General features: G+C 44.0%; 1 protein-coding gene across 1 annotated transcript in view; it reads right to left on the bottom strand.

Moving 5' to 3' along the window:
* APOLTP (apolipoprotein lipid transfer particle homolog) overlaps positions 1-24,323 on the bottom strand; it is a 1,141,779-nt gene that overhangs the window by 367,193 nt on the left and 750,263 nt on the right. The window contains exons 46-49 of the mRNA XM_086941409.1: positions 14,913-15,086; positions 14,609-14,816; positions 9,336-9,502; positions 3,579-3,691 (exon numbers count right to left, since the gene is read on the bottom strand). Of these exons, the coding sequence (XP_086797535.1) occupies positions 3,579-3,691; positions 9,336-9,502; positions 14,609-14,816; positions 14,913-15,086 (662 nt within the window). The remainder of the gene's footprint in view (positions 1-3,578; positions 3,692-9,335; positions 9,503-14,608; positions 14,817-14,912; positions 15,087-24,323) is intronic.

Genomic DNA, 24,323 nt, shown 5'->3' with positions numbered 1-24,323 from the left:
TTTTTTCAGTGAATTTTCAAGGTTTTGTAAATGCAAATTCCTAACTATATATCGTCTATAACCTATGGTTTTTTCTGTGAATTTCATTGGTTTTTTAAAAGCTAATATCTATAGCTGTAAAATATATTCTTTATTAAGTGACGTATCACGTAGCCCGTGAGACGCCTCATGATGCATCGCATAACCGTGACGTATCGTCTCTGCAGCGCAAACCAAACCCAAAACGTAAGCCAGAACGCCAGAACACGCTTAAAGATATATATATATTTTTTTAACCTTAATTAGACAAAATCCACACGTGCACATATCACAAACGTTCAAAAAACACAATATGTCGGACTCCCGTTACGCTGCCGGTTAGCTGCCCGGTTAACGTACCAGGAAGCACCTTTACCGCGAAAAATCGCAATTTTTTTTTTCACCCCCCAGGGAACTTTAATAGCCCCCTCATCAATCCTAGGGGTTCAGGAGGGGTCTGCCTTACCCCTTTCATTCATTTAAACCTTTTTTTTTTCCACCTCTTGTCTCTCGATCCCACAGAGAGACAAGATGGCGGCCGCTCCAGACTGTTTACAATGATAACAGCCAATCAGCTTCTCCTCAGACTCCCGTTACACTGCCGGTTAGCTTCCCGGTTAGCTGCCCGGTTCGCGTACCAAGACGCGTCTCTACGGCGAAAAAATCGGATTTTTTTTTTTTTTTGGCCCCGCGTGGCTTTATAATATCCCCCTCATCAATCCTAGGGGGTCAGAAGGGGTCTACCTTGCCCTCTTTCCTTCATTTCCCCCTTTGTTTTGGCCTCCTCTTGTCTCTCGATCCTACCGAGAGATAAGATGGCGGCCGCTCCGGACTGTTTACAATGTTGACAGCCAATCAGCTACTCCTCAGACTCCCGTTACACTGCCGGTTAGCTTCCCGGTTAGCTGCCCGGTTCGCGTACCAAGACGCGTCTCTACGGCAAAAAAATCGGAATTTTTTTTTTTTTTTTTTTGGGCCCGGCGTGGCTCTATAATATCCCCCTCATCAATCCTAGGGGGTCAGAAGGGGTCTACCTTGCCCTCTTTCCTTCATTTCCCCCTTTGTTTTGGCCTCCTCTTGTCTCTCGATCCTACCGAGAGACAAGATGGCGGCCGCTCCGGACTGTTTACAATGTTGACAGCCAATCAGCTACTCCTCAGACTCCCGTTACACTGCCGGTTAGCTTCCCGGTTAGCTGCCCGGTTAGCTGCCCGGTTCGCGTACCAAGACGCGTCTCTACGGCGAAAAAATCGGATTTTTTTTTTTTTGGGCCCGGCGTGGCTCTATAATATCCCCCTCATCAATCCTAGGGGGTCAGAAGGGGTCTACCTTGCCCCCTTTCCTTCATTTCCCCCTTTGTTTTGGCCTCCTCTTGTCTCTCGATCCTACCGAGAGACAAGATGGCGGCCGCTCCGGACTGTTTAGAATGTTGACAGACACCGGAGAGCCAATCAGCTTCGCTTCGCAAAGTTCCGATACGCGAAAAGTTCGCGAACCGGAGCGCTGTTACAGATATATATCTTGTTTTAAACGTTAATTTCTCAAAATTCACTGAAGCACATATATTGAGACCTAGCAAAGGCACATCGGGCTAACAGTCCCTACAATTTTGCCAAGTTTCGTGGAAATCCATTCAGCCGTTCGGGCTAAAAGTGAGGCCAACCGCCCTATGGAAATTAACATGGGAAAAACGCGTTTTGGGACCCCCCTTTTTTCTCGGCCCCCCCTTGACGAACCCCCCCCAAATTTCCAGGAGCTGCTCAGAAACAAAATGTGCCATTTTCCTGAAAATTTCAGCCAATTCAGTCCACAAACGCCAAAGTTATTAGGCATAGAATTTTCAAAAGTTCCATAGAGAAAAAATCCTAACTATATATACCTACTGGCTATCGCCAGTAGGTAATATATATATATATATATATATATATATATATATATATATATATATATATATATATATATATATATATATATACATGGAACACCCATCTTGTATGATTTCCTGAGAGCATACTGGTTTATCAGATTGGGCAATACAATAAAATGGGAACCATATACTTGAGGCTTTAGTTAAAACGATTGACCACAACTATGTCACTTGGCAGAGCACGAGATCATTCAAATCCTGAACACAGCCTTTGACTCAAAGTTTTTGTCCAACCCTAGTTGAAAAGGCCAACAACTGATTGTAGAGCAATAATTACAAAAATAATAAATATTATAGCCAACCTGGAAAATAATAGAAGTAACTTCAGAAACGTGTTTATCTCTAACAAGAGTGAATTAGAGGAGTACAGCTTCTTCAGACATGATAAAGGCATACAGAACAAGGTGAAACACACACAAAACAAGCTGAAACACTCTGTTTCGCTAGTTACAGTATTAATGCATGGAGAGCAGTAAGGGGGATTCTTATAAGATAACTTTTTAAGCGAAGACCATTGTAACATAAATGCATCAGTATACTAGAGACACTCAAGTTTAACTGTTATTAGCCATGTGATTGAATTTTAACATCTATATCAGAATTAACATCAAATCACCATGAGTTTCTATATTTCTGGTAAAAGTGCATTACAAAATATTTAGAAAATCTAATTGAATTTACTTGATTTTGACAGTAATTGCAGTATTAAAGCACAATTTAAAATGCTTGCAAGTTTAACTGCTTATTTAAGTCTTTCACATTTCTCAGAATTTCCAGTAGTCAGGCAAAACTATTAACTGAAAAAAGCTTTGAAAAATAAGGGGCTTTCATAGCAAAGATAGTTTCCTCTCAATGAGAACATTACCATTTAGTTTTCCACTTCTTTCATCAAAATTTGGGAATCAGATTGGCCAGACTATAAATTTGCACCTGAGTAGGGGTTTTGCACCAACATTTGCCAGCTAGTCCAGCAACAATATTTGCACAAACTAACTTAAACAATAATATTATTTTTTATATGTCGGATTGCCCAATTATCATTTTTACACAGCTGCTCACAGTAAATGTTGACCCAAAATTGTACTGTACTGGTAGAAATGTAAAAAATCTGGATTGAACATGTTAGCTGGTGCACTTGAGTTTAAAGCCTCTTGACATGTCTTGAGTGCTTTAATGTTTAAATTGATAAATGTTGGTCATTATGGTAGTAGAGTCCGTGTTTAATTGGTGCAGATGATTGCAGGTGGTGGACATGACACTCAGTTTAGGGATTGGGACTTACTTCTCATCATTAGGACTAGACCCAAAGCAACAGAGAGAAAAATGAGAAAGAAGGAGGAAGAGAAAGATAGGGCAACAGTGGCAAAGAGAGAAAACAGGGATGAGACCCACAAGAGTGAGATAAAGAGACAGGATTTGTAGTGTAGTGGAAGGAAGAGGCTGGTAGTAGAATCCAGATTAGGCAGCCTTGATATTTAGCAACTCCAATATCTGGAAGCGACAGGAGTGGGCTTGTGTGAACAACTTGGGTCCTCTTTACTTATTACTTTTCTTTTCTTGACAAATTATGGTGAGTAGAGTCCACCCATTCCAGCCAATGCTTCTCATATGGATCCTAAATGAATTGACTAACCTTTGTTCTTGATCCTTTGTGTGTGCGATGGCCATGAGGCTGGTATTGGGGGCACAGTTTATTGCCAGAGATACGTCGACATCGGTGTCATTCATAGTTCTATAAAGCTTCATCTGAAGAGAACGGCAGACATGTGGGTTTAAAAGAAGTAACACATTCAAAAATAATCATCTCAGAAGGCATTTTCAGATAGAAAGGTGGTAGCAAGCATCTGATTATATATATATCCTGAGAGACTAATGCTGTTTCAGGGATTTTATAGCTCTTAGGTCCTCACATGCGTGTTAATTTGGCGCTATTGCTTATTAAAATCATTGCACACACTCTGTCCCAATAAGTTCATACCTTAGTGAAACTATGCTCTAGTAGGCAATGCATAATTGTAAGCAGGTGTCGCAAGGAGTGAGGAAAAAGGGGAGCAACAGAATTGCAAACTTGATGTACAGTCACACATTTTGGAACTTTGGCAAATACTTTGGCTTTCACTTGCATTACGTTATATATGTGATTAGTATACAACGGCATTGACATTTTCAGCGAATCTTGGTTCTTCTGACACATATAAGCAGGCTGGACCAGCTGTAAGTTGGGCAGAGTATGTGGCAAAGAACAAGAATACATTTATTTAGATGGATGTTCCTATTAACAATAACTGCTTGTTATGGTGCTCCATTCTGAACTTTTCAATGAGAGCTGCATGAGCAAACCATAAAGTGGTCCCTATTCTGAGGTCAAAGGACATTTATAGTGATGTAATTGAGCAACCAAGGTTTGAGTGATATCACTTCTATAACTCAATTTTTTGTTTTTCAGTAAAAGGACGGCTCAGGGAGGTGTATAAAATAACGTTGATGACGTCCCTCATTATGAATAATGTAATGTAAAATGGACTTGTAAAGCACAACTAATGACCAATAAAAGGGCATCTAGGGGCAAAAAACTGAAAACAGAAACTTTCTTAGGGAAACACCCAAATTACCAGGAAGATGAGAGGAACGAGGTTTTTAAATCTTCCAGAAATCTCAATTGGTTCAGGGTGGTTCTGAGTTTCAGTGGGGGTTGATTCCACAGATTCACCCCTAGAACTGCAGCCAAGTGGGTCAGACGATATTTAGGGGGTGTGGCCTTCCCCTATGGATTTACTGCATTTAGTACCCGGTATTCCTAACATGCATGGTATTGGTAATAGTGTGCTGCAGTAATGCCAAGAGATCATCAATTAATCCCTATTGTCTTGTCCGTTCAAATGAGACATAAACTAGGATCTGTGGTAGTTCACCGATTACCGCATTTAAGCACCTATATGTGTGCATATCCAAAGGGATAAATCCTGTTTAATCTGGCAGATTTATCCCTGGAAAGATGTAGGTTATCCACATTCAGTACCTGTGCATTCACCATTTATTACTACCATAACCTGCCATACTAGAATACTTGCTTTTAAACAGTTATTACAACTTTTAATCTGCCAGATATATTGTATTGGCAAGAAGGTGTACATCCTGCACATAGTTGGGCCATGGATGTACATTTCCTGTCACTCAACGGTTTGTCTGAACGGTGTCAGTTTAAGCGCAGTTGAATTTGGGAAATATTGCTTTTCAATATTTCTGAATATGCAGATTTTGGGGGGATTCACAAAGTTCATTTACTTTGCCTGCCCTTGAGCACACATTGGACACTTCTATTTGTCCTTTATAAATACAGTGCTTCAGGGCCGGACTGGCCGTAGTGGGCACCACACATTTTCCCGATGGGCTGGAAGGGTGGGGCCTGGTTTTGGACTGATGGGGCCCATTTTTAGTACAGGGGGCCAGTTTTGCTGCAGTGCTGTAATATCGGCCCTCTATACCGAAAACAGCAGCAGTGTATTCCGCCAGCACCCCCCACTGAACCCCCTGCAGCCGGTCCGACTCAATTGCCAGGGCTGGTTTGTGCTCCCAGTCCGGCTCTGCAGTCTTTCTGTTGTTCCAACATTTTAAACCCACCTATTTGTGCCTATTGGCAGTTTGCACTAACATAAGGTTACCAAGTGAATAGATTAACTCACTTTGGTTGCATAACTAATGTTGCTTCGGTATTGCTTCGAGTACAATAAATTGCAATTGTTTAGAAAAGTTGTTGTGTGCCTCCATAAGCAGCAACCTCTGCCACCCTCGGTGGAAACCCACAAACTGTTACAAGCTGACTAATAAAACCAGTTTAATGAGGTTCATCAGAAGATGCAATAAAAAGTTGTTGTGTGCCTCCAGATGAGTTTCTCAAGTCGATAAAAACCTCGAATTGCATTGAAAAAAAATTCAAGCTTGATATTTTTTATACCTACATAAGGTTCCCCTAAGAAGACTACCAAGAAGCATATTTACAAACAAATGTCAGAGCGTGGAGCTGCATCAAATTCAGCAGTGCCCCGCTCCGACATTTTTCAAATGTAGGGATGCGCTGTATTCACAAGAATACGGTGCACCCCTGTGTTTCCCCTAGCGCTGCACCTTCCTGCACATAAACAATGATTCATAGCGATTTGCTCTTTCAAAGTGTGCTGCAGAGCACATATGGAAATAGCAAAAAACGAGGAAACATTGATAATTTCTGTGTTTGGCCGTTCTACGGCTCGTTATTCCATGCCATTAGCATGGCGCTGTTTTTGGGGCTGCCTCAGCCTTGTAAACCTGGGGCAGTGTCAAAAGGTGTTGCAGTGGAACGCCCACAGCACCACCCATTGCACACTCCTTTGCCGCAGAGGACTGCCGCACAAAGCGGCATATTCACAAGGTGCCGTTAAAACACATTAAGGGCCAGATGTAGGTCCCATCCCAATACCGGTCGGTAACGGACGAATTACCGAATTTCGGCCATTACCGACCGGTATTAGGCATTTGAGATGTAGGGTTCACATAAGTAAAGGGTTGCACACCGTTTTTCAACCATAATTAACTTGTCATTTTTGACCAAATCTTTTCCGAGTGGCGTGCTCACTTTTTTACGTGCCAAGCCCACACTGCACGTGTAAAACATAAACAGCAAAATAGTGGGGTAATCCTTTAACCCCACTTCAGTGGCGACAGCCTCATTTCAAAGTGCATTTGCTTCCTTCTTTTCATCTGAAAAACTTTTTTTTCTTTCTTTTTTTCATCCAATCTTAATCCCAATGTAATCCGTTGCACAATCACTTTACTTTTGATTATCTTTTCTTATTCTTATCCTCATGCAAGGCAAATGCAAATATCCCAGGTTTCTCATGTGATGGCGGGCCTTCCGAACCTCTCAACCAAAAACACGACTAAAGCATAGGTCCTTTCAAGCAATTTGTTTATTTATCATGTCCAATGCATTTCGGACCCATCTGGTCCTTCATCAGGGAACATACTGTAAATGACAATGAAGTTTGTATTAACAACCAACAATTATAACCATGGACTCAAATTCATTTTAAACTCTGTCGTTTTATACTACACATCATCCCTAAGTAACATTCTAAAATGTCCTTTGTGTAACATGTTAATCTGTCACCCTTCGTGTTTTCCATTATTCTTTTAATATTTCTGCACTCTCCCTTCGGGTCATCACAGTTAGCTCTCTACTCTTATTCCATTATTATGCTCGAACCCCTTCTTCCTCCTCCACTCTTCCCTGCTCCTTTTCACCAAATCTACTATTTTCCCTTTCTGCTCCCGTCTCTTCTCTGACCAACTCCTCTTAAACCTCCCTCTCTCCCTTCCATCAGTTCTTCAAATTCAGCGTACCTGCTTAACTGAAAACATCATCCTCTCTCTTGTGGAAAATAGACGCTCTCCTTATTTCATTTCCCCCTTTCTTATAGAGCCAAAACCTTCCAACTTCGTAACTGCGACCCGCCCTTTCCTCTCACTCGATCATTTGCACCTGGGGTAAACGAACCTTCTGGGAGAAAACTACACCTCCCATAATCCCCTGTGGTAACATAATAAAACACAAGAATGTACTTTGTCACTCCTCCGGCACACCGGGCTTCTACAGCACATACTACCTCATAAAAATGTTCAACAATAAACTGCCCACGATAATTAGGTCATATTAAATCATTATTTTGCATCTTCAACTGACTCTTTTTTCAAAGCAAACTCGCTCAGTGGACCAAAGTTTTTCGCCTTGCATGAAGTGTTCAATGTTCGATGTTTCTTCTTTATTCCCTTCAAAAAGTGCGATGTTTTAATGGGTGCTAACCCCTAGGGGCTAATTCGACAAATTCACATAAGTAAAGGGTTGCACACCGTTTTTCAACCATAATTAACTTGTCATTTTTGACCAAATCTTTTCCGAGTGGCGTGCTCACTTTTTTACGTGCCAAGCCCACACTGCACGTGTAAAACATAAACAGCAAAATAGTGGGGTAATCCTTTAACCCCACTTCAGTGGCGACAGCCTCATTTCAAAGTGCATTTGCTTCCTTCTTTTCATCTGAAAAACTTTTTTTTCTTTCTTTTTTTCATCCAATCTTAATCCCAATGTAATCCGTTGCACAATCACTTTACTTTTGATTATCTTTTCTTATTCTTACCTCATGCAAGGCAAATGCAAATATCCCAGGTTTCTCATGTGATGGCGGGCCTTCCGAACCTCTCAACCAAAAACACGACTAAAGCATAGGTCCTTTCAAGCAATTTGTTTATTTATCATGTCCAATGCATTTCGGACCCATCTGGTCCTTCATCAGATGTAGGGGCCAAAATTAAGGATTCGGTAATTTTCGAATCGGTAATTTAAGGAATCAGTAAATTACCGAATCCTTAAAATACAGTTTCGGTAAATTACAGAATCCGTAATGTAGGGAGCACTCAAGTGAGTGCATTTCTGAGTTAAGGATTCGGCATTTACCACCAACTAAAAGTTGGTGGTAAATATCGAAAACCTTTGAAAAAGGAAATTTGTGCTTTTCCAAAAGTGCCATGTGGCAGACGTACATGCCCTTAGGGCAGGTATGTGTGCCACATGTGCACACATGCACGATTCAGGGGTGCAACAGGGTGTCAATGTGACACCCTCCCACCCTTGAATATGGAATCCCTATTACCGATTCGGTATTTACCGAATCGGTAATAGTGAATGGCATCCGATTCATTCCTATGGGCCTCCAGGCCCATAGGAATGAAAGGGAATTACCAAATTGGTAACATTTACCGAATCAATACCTACATACCATTTACAGATTCTGATATACCGAATCGGTAAAATTCGTTATTTTAGAATCGGTAAATTTGGATTACCTACATATGGCCCTAAGTGGCTTAGCCCCACCTTGTAAATATAGGAAATGACTCTATGCCACCAGAGTGTCAAAAAAGTGATGCTCGATGCTCCAGTGGCGATAGGGGCTTTAACATATGCCTCCAAATGTCTTATGTGAGGTGCAAGAAAATAACAAGGCGTCACACTATTTTCCTTTTGTGAATTGTATACATTTTGTCTATTTATAATTTGTCTGTATTTAGACTTGCGGGCCAATTTGTGGGTGTTAAATCGATTGCCCCAGTCCAGTGCATTAAATGGGCAGGTACTGTCCAGTACTGAGAATATGCAGTTCTTTAATTTGAAAGGGAAAGTACCTGCACGTCCAAGCAGAAGTCCAGTACTTGTGAAAGAAGAGTACAGACACCTCTAAGTAGTAAACAGGAACTCAGGGTTATTGAGTGCCTACACATCTAAATATGCATTTCAAGCACTGCCTAAGTCTAGCATTATCTTTGCTATTTAAACACGTGCAGCTCATGTTATTACCTGGACTGAACGAGGAACCCCCAGAAGACTGAAAGCAGGTGCAGAATGTTTCACTTCTGAGTTCAGTTCAAGGGTACCATCCAAAAGGAGCTCTGTATTTACATCAAATTCAGCAACCAGCCATTTGTCATCAAAATGGAGTCTTAAAGTTGTCTGTGCCTTGTTTTCTGAAAATAAAGAGGAAGAAACAGTTCACAATTTAGATTGGAGACAAGTACATAAAGACCCAGATTAAAAGTCAGGTGGAGATGTATCCCCTGGTAGAATACCGTTCAACCCAAACACAGGAGGTCTGATGTTCCTGTACCTGATTTTAGGGGGTGCGGGACCACTTTGCTGGGCAGAAAAACTGGCTGAAGAAATCATGTGTGGGTCTGAGGGTGCAAACACAGCCTGGCCCATACTTGAATCCTGCAGCACTGGGTAGAATGAAAGGGCCCCCTGCTTCTCGCAGCCTGCTCTCTCTTTGAGATCCTCCTCCCACAGACTCTCACGCTCCCATCTCAAAGCATGGAACTGAATCCTGCCTGAAAATCAGACTCTGCATAAGGAAAAACCTGTGAATTCTGAGTTTCAATGGCTATTCTACATTGTGTGGACAATTGCACCTAATCTTATGGAGCAGGGGTACGGTTAATAACTGAAATTGGTGGTTCCCGACCTGAAAAGTTTGGCACTCCTGCACCATGTGATGAGTTTTAAAGACATAAAAAGCAATCCACAGTTTAGGATTTCATGTTTTGACCATTTCTCAGTAATACAACTAAGATATTTTAACAAAGTTGGAAAGTGTAGATGTTTATGAGGATTTTGTGCCCATTGCCTGCGAGGGTCTATACAGTATAAAAAAGAATTGTTCACAGGACATAACATTTTGGGAATTTGTAATCTAAGGAGTAAAGAATATGGGAGCCCTCTGTAGATAAAACATGGTGAAATGTGGCTAAAACGAATTTTATATTAAAAATATCCATGTTAAGCTGTGACTACAATCAATCAATCAATCAATCAGGGGCTTTTATAACGTGGCTACACACTCGTGAGGATCTCAAGGCGCAGGGAGGGCGGACTGCAGGCCCCTATGGAGGTAGGATCATTCGAAGAGCCAGGTCTTGAGGACCTTCTTGAATTGGGTCAGCGATGTGGATTGTCTGAGGTTGAGGGGCAGGATGTTCCAGGTTTTGGCAGTGCGGTAGGAGAAGGATTTTCCTCGATTCTGGTCTTGTGGATCCTAGGGACGGAGGCTAGGGTGATCTGGGCGGAACAGGGTTGTCCGAGGGGCACGTGGAATGCAAGTCAGCGGTTCAAGTATGCTGGTCCTTCATCGTGGAGAGCTTTGTAGGCATGTGTGAGGAGCTTGAAGGTGATTCTCTTGTTGACTGGATGCCAGTGGAGTTGTCGGAGGTGTTGCCTGATGTGGCTGCAGTAAGAAATGTCAAAAATCAGTCCGGCTGCAGCATTTTGGATGTTCTGTAGTTTCTTGAGCATGTTGTAGAGCTGATTCTGTGGGGATCCATCTGAATGTCTTTCGAAGCAGGTGGAGCATGTAGAAGCAGGCTGACAAAACTGCGTTGATTTGGCGGTTCATTGTGAGTAAGGAGTCTAGTATGATGCTGAGGTTGAGTGTGTGATCCGTCGGGTTCGAGGGGATCGCAGAGCGGCTGACCACCAAGAGTCGTCCCAGGCCAAAGGCATGGGTCCCAGGATGAGTACTTGGTCTTGTCAGAGTTGAGCTTAAGGCAGCTGTCTTTCATCCAAGTAGCGGTGGCCTTTATTTTGCTGTGGAAGTTGGCTCTGGCGATTGTGGATTTATGAGTGAGGTAGAGGATCAGCTGAATGTTGTCGGCGTTGGAGATGATGTTGAGTCTGTGGCTTCTGATGATGGCGGTGAGAGGGGCCATATAGACATTGAAGATGTTGGGGCTCAGGCAGGAGCCGTGGGGCACAACACAGCTGATCTCTGTAGTTTCTGAGAGGATCTGGGGTAGTCTAACTTGCTGAGTGCGGCCAGTGAGGAAGGAGTGGATCCAGTCCAGTGCCTTGTCGCAGATGCTGGATTCGTGGAGTGTCAGGATTAGGGTGCAGTGGGAGATGGTGTTGAAGACAGCCGAGAGGTATAGTAGGATAAGGGCTGCAGTGTCACCCTGGTCGAGGAGGGAGCAGGTATCTTGGTATCAGCGAGAAGTGCGGTCTCCGTGCTATGGTTGATTCGGAACCTGGATTAGGAAGTGTCCAAGACGTGGTTTCCTTCTAAGAATGTGGAGAGTTGGGTGTTATTGGCCTACTCGATGACCTTGGCTAGGAAGGGGAGGAGGGAGATGGGTCTGATGTTCTTGAGGTTGGTAGGATCTGTGGATGGCTTCTTCAGAAGGGGGTTGATCTTGGCATGCTTTCAGTCATTGGGGAAGGTGTCAGTTTCGATGGAGAAGTTGATGGTACGGCGCAGATGGGGGGTAATGGCAGCGGCTGCTCTGTGGAAGATGTGGTCCGGGCAGGGATCCAACGGGTCTGCTGAGTGGATGATCATCATGGTCTAGAGTGTGTCCTCTGTTGTGGGGTCCAGCAGAACATGGTCGGTTGGGGTGCGGCGTGTTTGCTTGCGGTGGTGGCAGGCAAAGTGGCAGGGTCTAGGGTGTTGAAGCTGTCGTAGATCTGCCTGATCTTGTGGTGGTAGAAGGTGCAGAGTTTGTTGCAGAGGTCTTGGGAGGGAGGAACATCTGTGGTCTTGCTGTTTGGCCTAGCGTACTCCTTGGCGATGGCGAAGAGTTCTCTGCTGTTGCGTGCATAGGTGTTGATTCTGTCTTGGAGGGCTGTTTTCTTTGTGGTTTTGAGGAGTAGAGTGTGTGCATTGATGGCGGATTTGAACATACATAGCTATGACTTCAAATACATTCCATTTTGTGCCCAGACATCTGCTTGCTGGAGTTTTCATGAATTCGATCCCGTAGACAAGACCTCTTAAAGCACTGGAACACTATAGATGTTTGAGGATAAGATATCAATGACAGCAGGTAAACAGGAAATGTGCGTATTCATCATATATTTTTAGTTTTTCTTAATGTCTTTTTGCAGCATCATTATGCACTTTTATTATTTTTAGTAATTGCCTATTTGTATAATGATGGATTGCTCGCATTGTTCTTAGCTGCACTGATGTCCAGATTACAAGCAGGGCATGGTGCTATGCCTAGATGGGATGTCACTCTGCTCAATTAACTAGCATGATTTTCCTGCCTTTGGTTGCCTAGGAGCTGGAGCTCGGGATCAGATTTTACCAGCTGGAAAATAGACTTATTAAAGCATGTGGCTCACGCACAAGAGTAGCCCAGCCCCTGCCTGACCTTATCCTATGGCACAGCAAGAGCACTGGACACTACTCCATGCCAGACCACAGACTCTCCTGCCCTCAGGCACCATTTCACAATCCTAGTCTCGCTCAGGCTCCCTTGCTCCTATTTACCACCTGCAAAAAACAGGTGATATGTAAATATGTATGTGTATGGTAGTTCTGTTGCACAAACCTAGCCAAAAGGCAGTGAAGCTTAGTACAGGGTGAGCATATATTCAAGGTGTGATAGGAGAAGTAGCTGGGACATGGATGGTTGGTGTTTGCACACAATATTGAGTCCAGAGTATTGTGTGAACAAAATACTATGTCAAGAATATTGTGATGGTAAGTTTCTATAGGTATGTCAGGTTTTTCTATAGTTAACTCCACATATACGTTTCTGGATGATATATATATATATCTTCAAGGTACGTACATGTGGAGTTAAGAATAGTACAGTTATACTTACCTATTTGCACTGACCTTCTCGGTATTTTGATCCTCAATATTTTTGACACAATATTCTGTCCACAGGATATTTTTTGCCTCCTCGATATTCAGTCAGTGATCCGGATGGTTAATGAATTGTGATCTAGTGTTCTTTGAAGAGGTGAGTCTTCAATTCTTTCCTAAATTGAAGCAGCATTGGAGCGGTCCTCGTGGATACAGGGGCTGGAACTTTTGCGCCAATGGAACGTCACTTTTTTGATGTTCTGGTGGCGCAATGTGCCACAGCATTATTATAAGGCCACGTAAAGCCACTTTATGTGGCTTTTCATGGCCTTATAAATATGTGCCCCTTTCAAGCAGAAAACTGCGTGAAAGGGGCGTTCCATGGGTGTTGCTGTAGGTGTTTTCACGGAACACCCATGGAACCTGACACATCTCAGATTTACGAGAAATTGTAAACCTGGGAATACGTCAGAATCTAATGCCACCCCAAGTGCGGAGTTAGAGAGGCGCAACAAGGAGAATTTTTTTTTCCCCCTTGTGCTTTCCATTTTCTATGTGTCTTGCATTCTGCAGCACACATAGAAAATGAAATCGCCTCTTGTGTTTGATTTTGTGCAGGAAGGTATCCCATCCTGCCCAAAACCAATCAGCCCTGCAATGCAGGCAGTCTTGCACATGGCAGCCCATTGTTCACTGGTGCTGGGGAAAAGGACAGGAATGATCCGTATTGCATAGATATGGTGCATTCCTGCCCTTTTGTTTCGACGTAGGGCAGCGCAGCAAGTTTGATGTGGCACTGTCCTACTTCTAAATCTCATAAATGAGGCCCAAGGATGTTGATCCAGATACTTGGTGCATGGATGGAAAAGGCCTGGTGGTAAATTAAGGCAGATTTGGGGACTTCACATGCAGATTTGAAGCAGGTAAATATGATGCTACATGTTATTCGCCATTCCAGAAATGGTCAGAGTTTAGTTGTGGGGACACCAACCGGAATCATTATTTCTGACTTCATGGGATCAGCACACCTAAACCCAGCTGTTATGATAAATAAACCAAGTAGATCTGGTAATATTTCCAAGTGGATTTATTCTTCAAAGGAAGACCTGAACATCTTCATGCCAGACACAGCTGGACCAACTGCTCACTGATGCCACAGGCATGACATCATCTTAGAACCATCTGAGGCATCATAAGAAAGCAACATTCTAATGAGTGAAAGATGTGAGTAATGATAAAGTGATGAACCACATAACATATAAATATAACACCAGCACACTAGTAATTAGAGCCTAAGAGGGAGGAAACATTAGAAACAGAAAACACTGGACCTTTTTTGTTCAGATCTGAGAAACTAAGCTCTTCTTCCTCTCTCTGTTCTGCTCATCTGCTAATAATACAACTTACTAAAACAAAATGTGCTGATAAGATACAAACTAGAAGAACGTGCACCCTTATCGCATCAGTATTAGGACGGTGGTAAGGCTCTTACCCAGCTGTTGCAGCACAGCAGTTGTATTGATTGCTTTGGGATAGCCAGAAACCAGTAGATTCTCACTGTTGTGAACACTTTTAAATGTCATTTCCTTCCGTCTTTGACTGCAGTAATAGTTGATGGTGTAGGTGATTGATGTCTGCCCAGCAATGATCTGCAAACTGCACTCCATGGTAGGATCTGCCCACTTCATGTTGATAGTAGTCTGAAATCCAAGGGCATTGGTTATGGTGAGACATGCAGAATGAGTTAAATTATTCCTTTTAACAGGTGATATGTGTATGCAAATATAAAATCGTACCTGGATAGATGCTGAAATTCCAGTTTGCAGCAACCATGGCCAGTTGTGTTGGAAGCTCCAGGTTAGGTCTGAGCTTACTTTAGTGCCTTTTATTGTCGTTCCAACTATAACTAACCGAGATCCATACTGCACACTCATGCTAAGGTTTTTTGTCTCTTTTAGATCCAGGGCTGCCTGAATAAAAAAATATCAGTGTTTACACTCAATGAAACAAAGTTACAATATACTATATACAATACATAGTATACTCATTGTCTATGACAGAACTCAAATACCGGCGAACAATAATATCCCACATTGCATCATGTGTCACTTTGTCCTTGAGGTCTGTGAAGCTAGCATAATTTACATACCGGGCAGTTCCAAGAATGATAAAATAGGTGAGGGAAAAGTCCCGTGAAATGTAGGATTTGCAAATAGACCAAGCTTCAAAGCTACTTTTTACGAAACAATGCACTTACAAAGAAACTGCAGAAAATTATTTCTGTGTGTGAAATCTCGTCCTTATTCGAAGATGTGTAAAGAAAGTTCGAAACTTCACTCATTTACCGTTTTCAACTTTGCATAACTCAGGAGGTGGAATTTAATGTTTTTGTTCTAAAGCTTACATACAAGGTATCACGGCCGGACTGGGAACCAACGATTCAGAAAAGGGGGGTGGTGATGAACAGAGTGTCTGAATTAAGCAGACCACTCTTACCCAGTCCAGAGATCAGGGCTTGATCCATCACCGTTATTTATCTCACTACCCCATCCCAGCTCAGAACCTGGCTATATGCAAATCAGTCTGTCCCTGGCCCAGTGCATCATGGGAACAGGGCAGACTAAACTACCAAGCCAATTCTTCACCGGAAAGGAGACAAGCTACCGGGGACCGGTTTCTGGCATTTCAGCCGTCTTCGGCCCGGCTTGCTTGAATCCTGATGGAGCAGTGAGAGAGGGACTCATGTCTGAGTATACCCTGCCACACCTATAGTGGCCAAAAACGATTCAGAAAAGGGGGTGGTGATGAACAGAGTGTCTGAATTAAGCAGACCACTCTTACCCAGTGCTCGGCCGCCCCCCCTTCCCCACTAGGAGGGGGGGGGGGGAGAAGGGGGTTTGGAGGTGCCGTCGAGCTCTTTGCCAGGGCAGGTTTTCGGCTGGTTTTGTTGCAGGGCCGATTTTGCAAAACGGCCCTGCAACAAAATCACACCCCAGGGGCTCAAAACCGGCCCCCACCCTTGCAGCGCACCAGGGGATTGCCCGGTGCCCGCTATGGCCAGTCCGGGCCTGCAAGGTATCCATTGATCATATCACTGAATCTAACAGTATCTACTCATGCTTTTTATTATTGTCTTAGATATTTTGTAGATTGAACTACACTGCATTAGTAATAATGGCACCTTGTACTTTCTTTCACCTTCTTGACTTAGACTTAAATATCCGTTGCAATTTTTAAAATAGAGAGCAAAAGAGTTTTACTGTAATATATGATACTTCACCAAATTTAGAATGTATTTGAAGACCAACGAAATTGGGGTTTAATGTTAATGGATAAAAATGTTGAATTGTGGTTTGGATTTTAGGCTATGTGATTGTTTGTATTTCTTATGCAATGCTGAGTTAATGTGCCACCTTAAAAATCAACTCTGAAGCCCATAAGACCGAAGCACATCTATGTGATGTTCTTTTTGGGCCTAGATGAGAGGAGAGAAGCACATTAACAATGGCATGTGCATTGGCATGCTGTAGGATAGACATCCCAATTAGGGGCAGGCTTGAGGGCACTCCAGGCTAGTCAATAACATTAGTTTTCTCCTGATGTTGTTGGAGGGCAGATTCCAGTGACTGGTAGGATGGATGTAAAGTGTCTCAACCCTCCAAGATATATATCACAAAACATACCGGCACAGCACATATTAGGTGGGTGTTCAGGGCACATGACTTACAATATCCCAGTAGCGAAGATCAACTATTCAAAACACTCTTGAAAAGGTATCTCGGTAGAGTTCATGTTGACTGACTAAGGTTTCCAATCAAATTGTGTCTGGCTTCCAGACGTTAGCCTTGCATTCCCCTTCATGGAAAGTATATAAGATCTATGAAACCATGCATGCTAATACAGAGCTACTGGGATGTCTGTAGTATGGTGTTCAAACTTCGATAATCTAACCAAACATAACATAACCTAACACAACGTAATGTAACCTAACACAACAGAATATAACATAAACAGGAAGCATGTAGGCACAATTCAATTGTGGTCTGGAAATGGGTACATTCCTCGTAATTCCCTAGTGGTCCTTTGCCAGTTTACGATTCAGATCAATAACCTGAGGATGTGCACTGGAGATCAACAGAGAATAAACCTCAATGGAGATGGGGGATGAGAAACACATTACTCATTCTATATAGTGAGATGATGTTGGTGGGTTGACCATTTTATTCATGGCCAATTGGGAATCGCCATTATAATCTGATCCTGCTCTATTTGACATTTGCAAAGACTTCCAAGATCAGCGGGTGTGAGGAGAACAAGGCACAAGTTCCCTTACTATGGGAAATATACGATCTCCAAAAGATCCTTAACTCAGGAAGTAGAACTGACTCAAAAGAGTACTCCATCAAGCTAAAAATAAGTTGCTGCCAACTTCTGGCAACAACTAATATATTGAAATAGAGATAGAATTTATATTGAAATAGAGATAGAATTTGCAAAACACATACATGATTGTGACTGAAGGCTTTTCATTCCCTGGACATGTTGAGGAATTGGCATCAAGATACAACAATATATTTCCTATAATCAATGTGTTAGAATTAGCATGGTGTATCTAAAACTATTAGTATATGCACATACACATTAGCATAATTCCATCTGTCACGCCCTAAAATCTTAGCCTGCACTGGCCTTTGCATTTTTCGTTTTGTTTTCTTGACCGACGCCATTTTGTGGCCTCGCTCGGAATCCTGTATTAACAGCCCCGTTCACTTTACTATATTCAGAAAACATTCTCCTGAGAAATACGCCAACTGTTGCAAAATTGCTGTTTCAGCTCGTTAGGCCCGTCAAGGTTGTAGGTAGCAGAGGAGGGCCTGATAAGCACATTCCGGGAGGGGTGCGGGGCAGGCTGTTCAGAAGCTGGCAGAAGGGAGTCACCCGGCCGACCTTGCTAATCCAGGATGAGCTAAACCAAGAGTGCTTTGTCTGCCATATATGGTCCTTCCCTCTTGCACCAAACTGTAACAGCTTGTATTTTTCCATCTTGGGCAATGATTTCTGCAAATGCAACTGTATATACATGATGTTCTGATAATGTGCCAGCAGTCTTCTTGGCGGACCTCGTGGGGTTAGGTCGCAAGGAGCTCCTCTGGCAGAGTTTGTTTTTGTCTAATAAATGCTTGGACCTTCTACACTGCCAACAGACTGATTATTGGTAATACAAATGGGATTGGTTGTGGTGATAACTGTAATTGGGAGGTGGTGAATAATTTTCGGTACTTCAGTTGGCGACTCCGCCGGGACTTCGCGTTGGGGTCGTCTCTCTGTATCTCAGAGAATGAGAGGGACATTAAAAAGGGGTACTCTCGATCGGGGGGGAATTGCAGAATAAACCAACGAGAATTTGGGGTTTTGCTTTGCCCCTCCGGTGGAGAGGATCTCAGCTGCTAGTGACCTCGCGCCGGAGTCCTTCGGGTCTGACCCGAGAACCAGCCACGTTGGCCTTATTGAGAGTTGGCAGTGAAGAACGTGCAATCAGACCTGCGTGCACCAGGTGAGTGTTTTGTCTTGTCTTGTGTTGGATTTTGGACTTGGTACTTGGCATTTTGGTTACTTGTGGTCACGGAGATACTCTGAAAAGGGGGTCTGACGGGGCAATATTGAGATTGCACGTGTAGATGCCCCTGGTTTGGTTGTTGCGAAAAACTGGAGATAGCGATTACACGCCTTACTTGTGGGAGACTGCGGTTTGCACTTGGGCCGGATTGTCCTCGGGAACGCCGACAGTTGAGATTGGGTAGCGCTCGGACAAATCTGGAGCAGCGCTTGCAAAAGCGGGCTTAGCCAGCATAGTTCGGGAGGTGAACCATGAATACTGCCGGATGGCCTGTAGGTTGGTCTGTGGTTTAGAAACCTGTGGAAACTATCTCCAGGCAGTCTAAGGACAAGACTGTTATTGAACATTGATTTTGTGGTTTTCTGAATATTGCATCAAAGAGTTCTCCACGGGCAGGAGTTGACGGGCTCAGCCCTTTTTGGTTGCAGGAAAGTTGGTATACCATTTGTCTCTCGTTTGTATATAACGCATTTTTGCTTTACGTATGTTGGAATGTGTACGTTGAATGAATGATGACATGGCCATGTGTTTGATGAAATTGTGTTGAATACAATGTGATTAAATTTTCTTGAATAATAACATTTGATTCCTTTCCAGCTGACTTAGTGTAGAAAAGGACAATGCCGTGTCTCAGCAAACTGTGCTGTGGCTGTTTCCGCCCGGAGAGCATGAGGTTGGACGAAAGCCAACCTTCTCCTCCGGAAGGTACACCCAGCCACGATATGTATTGCAAGCACGGTATTGGTCCCCTTCTCTTTAATTCCTTGTGGCATAAGTACACCAAGGATAAAATAGAATTACAGTGGCCAAAGACTGGATCTTTTGATGGGAAAAAGATTCAGTATTTACAAGAACGTCTTTTCGTCAAGCGCAGCCGACAGGCTATGTTCGACACTCTGAATAAATGGCAGAAAGAAGCAAAAAGGAGACGTGTTAGATCAGAAAAATTACTTAAGGTTCAGCAAGGGCAGACTATTACGCAGAAAGCTATTGCACATGACAAGAGTAAAACGGAAAAGAACATAGAGATAGAAGATAGACGATTTAGGTTACAAGTCGACAAAAGCTATGTAACCAGAAATGAAGCTGAGGATGAGATTGAGGATCTATTAGATCAAAGACCTCCCCCGCCATATGCCCCGCAACGCATATACCCTGCGGTCCCCGTCCAGGCAGCCGCTGCACCACCGGCATCGGCACTCGTGGATCAGATTTCCACCACCCCTAACCGTGACACGAACATCCCGTTTCCCTCGCCCGGAGGCATGGCCACTCTTATCCCTGATTCTAAATCGACCTATCCATTCCCCCGAGTACAACTGAGCGTACCAAGCCCCATAGGGGTCTCTCAATCAGCCAGCACCACGCCCGGTGCGACAGATCAGACTCCGAAAGGGGCAGTAGGGGGGTTGGAAGGTAAACGGTTATTTACCAGGTCATCCGTGGCTTATGGAGAGAAGGAAGCGTTAGCTGATCAAGCTGTCCAATTGATCAGGAATAACACATATACAGTTGAAGACATATGGAGCACTATGAAAGATTTGGAGCCCGTAATGCAACAACACGTGGTGTTTCAAATGTCGAATTCCCTCATTTGGGCTTGGGAAGTCAGCTTTAGCAACGGGAGCGCTCCTCAAATATTGTATGAGATTCGTGATTGGACCTATCGGTTCAATTTGAGTCTGCAGGAGGTGTATAAAAACGTAGTCACTATGGTCCAGTATAGGGGAAGATTATTTTTGAAATGTCCCCAATGGACTTCGGAACACCCCTTGACTCAGTGGGCCTGGCAGCACCCCTTGCGAGAGGTCCATCCCATTTATCATCCCGAGGTTCCTGAACTGCGCGATGATAATCAGGTCATTACTCGGCAACGGGTAGACACCAGGTTTCAGGAGCAATGGGTGTACACTCCGTGGAAAAGGAGTGAGGTCCTTTCATTGAAATCCCAACTGCCCGACCCTCGCAAGAACCCTACAGCCTATTACAAAGAACTGACCGAGGCTGCTGCCTCAGCTGTTATGACATTAGCAGATGTGGAACTGTTTTTTGGTTTGCTTGTGCCGGTGGATATATGGCGACAGGTGCACGACTCTGATCACGCCGCATTAGGGGGTACGTGGGATGAGCTACGAGTATGGGACAGGGACCGCAAACCAGGAGATAAGCCTAGGGTTGAAATAACATCCTTACCGGCGAGAATTATCGCCTTTATGCACACTCTGATACCACCGAGAAAAGTCGATTGGGACAAATTGACTGCTTGCAAACAAAAGAAGGACGAAAGTGTGTCCGATTTTTTTACGAGGTTTGAAGGAGTTTTTATCGATTTTAGTGGACAAGATCTGGCGACCGAGGGTGGGATTAGGCTATTTGTGAATAGATTTGTTACGAACTTAGCCCCGGAAGTTTCCGCACGTTTACAAGCAGCGGAAAGTACCTGGACTACCTCTACCCCTTCTGTAATCTTGAGCATGGCCCAGTACTACGAACATAGAGAGAATGAATGTAAAGAGAAAGTGGAGAAAAAGGCCAAGGATTTGAAAACACGAGTGCTACTGCAGCAGGTCGTGCGGGGACAAGGAGGGGGAGAGGAACTAGGGGACCCGCGTCCCGAGGGACGGATGTGGGCCGAGGCACGGGCGGGGCTCCGACTGTGGGTTTGAACCAGTGTTCCTATTGTAAAGAGGAGGGACATTGGAAAGCACAGTGTCCACTGTTACTTGCTCAGAACGGAGCAGTCCGAGGGCGAGGACGTGGACGGGGAGGCCCTGACCGGAACGATATGCGCAGAGAAGAGGGTTCAGGCAAGTCTGAGCGTAATCACTTTGATAAAGGTCAAGGCCGGCAGTACTATCATAACGATTATGAATATGAGGATCAGGATTCGTATACACAAGCGTAGGACAGTGAGGTTCCGTGACGATTCGAACCCGTGTTATTGACATCGTCGTAAACCCATAATTTCGGTACCAGTGAACCGTAAATGATCCATATAGTATATCCTGGTGTTTTCGCTATGCTACGAGCAAGAGCACTCTTGTTATGAACACATTTCCGATACATCGATGGCATCCATTTTAGATTATGGCATCCATCTTGTATTCTTGCCCTCACATAGTCAATGAACACACAGTGACCTCTGATCAATTCATTTCACTTAAGGACACGTAGGCTTTAGCCGGCGATTCACCTTGCTAGTGACACGTGCACTTTAGGACAGAAACGCTGTGGCCGCATGACTCGGCAAAAGCTGCCTCCTCTGCCTGAGGCCAGTCCTGCAATACTGGTTCTCGTGCTCGTTGGCCTGATCATGATTAAGCGGCCGAAGTTGGTAGCCCTGCCCATTTACGACCCACAAACATCTCTTATCCTGTTTTTCTATCTTCTACACCTGGCTCTGCTCCTTTCCTTCTGGGCCTTTATTAGGGGGAGGTAACGAAATTTACGATGAGGCGGTCCGGCTCTTGAATGATCGAACAGTGGGAACCTCTCATTCGTAATGTTTGACATCAGAAATTTGTTGACGATTCCTGTTTAACGCCAAATATTTATTGTTTAGGACACAAAGTTTAAGAAACGTACTAGTATGTGGAGAATGTTGCCCCCAGCTGAAAAACTTGCATTTAAGGAGCAACCAACTTAGTGCAAATTGAACAGGCTCCTAGAATCTGCCCGTGTGTAGTTTCTGTGACTTCTGTGTCCCTGCAGTAATAAACTTTTGGTCTTTGACGCCACCATCGAGAAGCCCGTGTTTCTGTTTATTTGTGCACCGAGACAGGTAGAACTCAGGGGTCTTCGGGTGTTGTCCCTGACACCTCTGGACCTTAATAAAAAGTCCAGAACTCCAATAGCCAGGGACAGAGTAGGGGCCAAGTGTCGATCCCGGTCAATCAAAAGGGACCCTATGTAAAAGGGGAGGTGTTGGGGACTTCTGAAAATTTCCTAATTGACACGGGGGCAATGAATAGTTCAGTTGCTCGATCGTTGGTTCCAGGGGCGACTCTGTCTGGGCAAAATAACATTGCAGTGGGATTCTCGGGAGTCCCAGTGGTCAGTCCCATTTCCAAACCTCTTCCCTTCTCGATTGGCCCTGCCATAGTCGACACTCCACTTTTGCTTACCTCACATTGTGGAGAAAATTTGTTGGGTTTGGATATTTTGAAAAAGTTAAACGCGACCATACATTGTTCTGCTGATGGGGTGTATTTGACGATCAGACCTTGTACTGAATATTTGAAACAATGCTTTGCTGAAAATGAGCCCCTGCCCCCGGAGTTCGATGGCATCCCAGCCACACTTTGGGCAACAGGGGATGCTGATGTTGGTAAGTTAGACATCCCCCCGGTTCACATCACGCTGAAACAAGGGGCAAAACTGCTACGCATTCCGCAGTACAAGATTGCACCGGCCGGTGAGCGGGCGTTGCTATCTATTATCCAGGATTTGATTGACAAAGGAGTGGTGGAAGAAACAGCCGCGAATGTGTGCAATAGCCCCATTCTTCCGATTTTGAAAAGGAATTCTGATTCTAGCATACCAGGACAAGATGCTGCTTACCGTTTTGTGATTGACCTTAGAGCTGTCAATAAGATTGTGGTGCCACAGTATCCTGTGGTGACTGACATTACCCCCATCCTTACGATGATTCCACCAACCGCACAATATTTTTCGGTCATTGATCTGAAGAATGCCTTCTTCAGTATTCCCATTCATCCCGATAGCAGGCAGATTTTCGGATTCTCCTTATCTGGCCGCAGCTTCCGCTTCTGCCGCGCACCACAAGGCTATACTGAAAGCCCGAGTATATACAGCCAGGCTCTCAAGGCTTTGCTGGATGACTTGGAATTGCCACAGGGTAACGTCCTGCTGCAATACGTGGACGATCTCCTGATCGCTTCGGATACGGAAGAGGGTTGCAAGGATGCGACCGTTAAGTTGTTACATCATTTGGCTGCAAAGGGAAATAAGGTCTCCCTGTCGAAATTCCAATACTGTCGACAGGAGGTGACCTACCTCGGTCATCTACTATCGAAGGAGGGTAGACGACTAAAACCTGAACGTATTACTACCATTGCTACAATGTCTGTCCCTTGCACGCAACGTGAAGTTTGCGCTTTTCTTGGCATAACCTCTTACTGTCGCCAATGGATACCTAATTTTTCCCTTCTTGGTAAGCCTCTGTTGCATCTGACTACTAAGGACGTGCATGAACCCCTTCCCTGGACGGATGAATGTCAGCACTCTTTTGAATCTTTAAAAACTGCTCTTTGTTCTGCCCCTGTCTTGGGCACTCCTGACTACCGTAAACCTTTTGTACTATACGTGCATGAGGTCGACGGTTGTTCACTGTCAGTGTTAACGCAGGACTTTGGTGGTAAGCAAAGACCTTGCGCCTATTTGTCAGCTACATTGGATAATGTCGCAAGAGCACTTCCAAGCTGTCTGAGGGCCACCGTGGCTGTTGCAGTGGCCATCCGGCAGTCAGAAGGACTCGTTTTAAATTCCAACCTAACAGTGATGGTGCCGCATGCTGTGGATACATTGCTAAACAAAACAAAAACACAGCATCTCACAAGCGCACGCCTCA

The sequence above is a fragment of the Lissotriton vulgaris genome, chromosome 10 (genome assembly GCF_964263255.1).
Source record: "Lissotriton vulgaris chromosome 10, aLisVul1.2, whole genome shotgun sequence".
NCBI classification, from domain to species: domain Eukaryota; kingdom Metazoa; phylum Chordata; class Amphibia; order Caudata; family Salamandridae; genus Lissotriton; species Lissotriton vulgaris.
The sequence above is the reverse complement of the archived record's forward strand: the minus strand, read 5'-3'. Positions and strand labels throughout refer to the sequence as shown.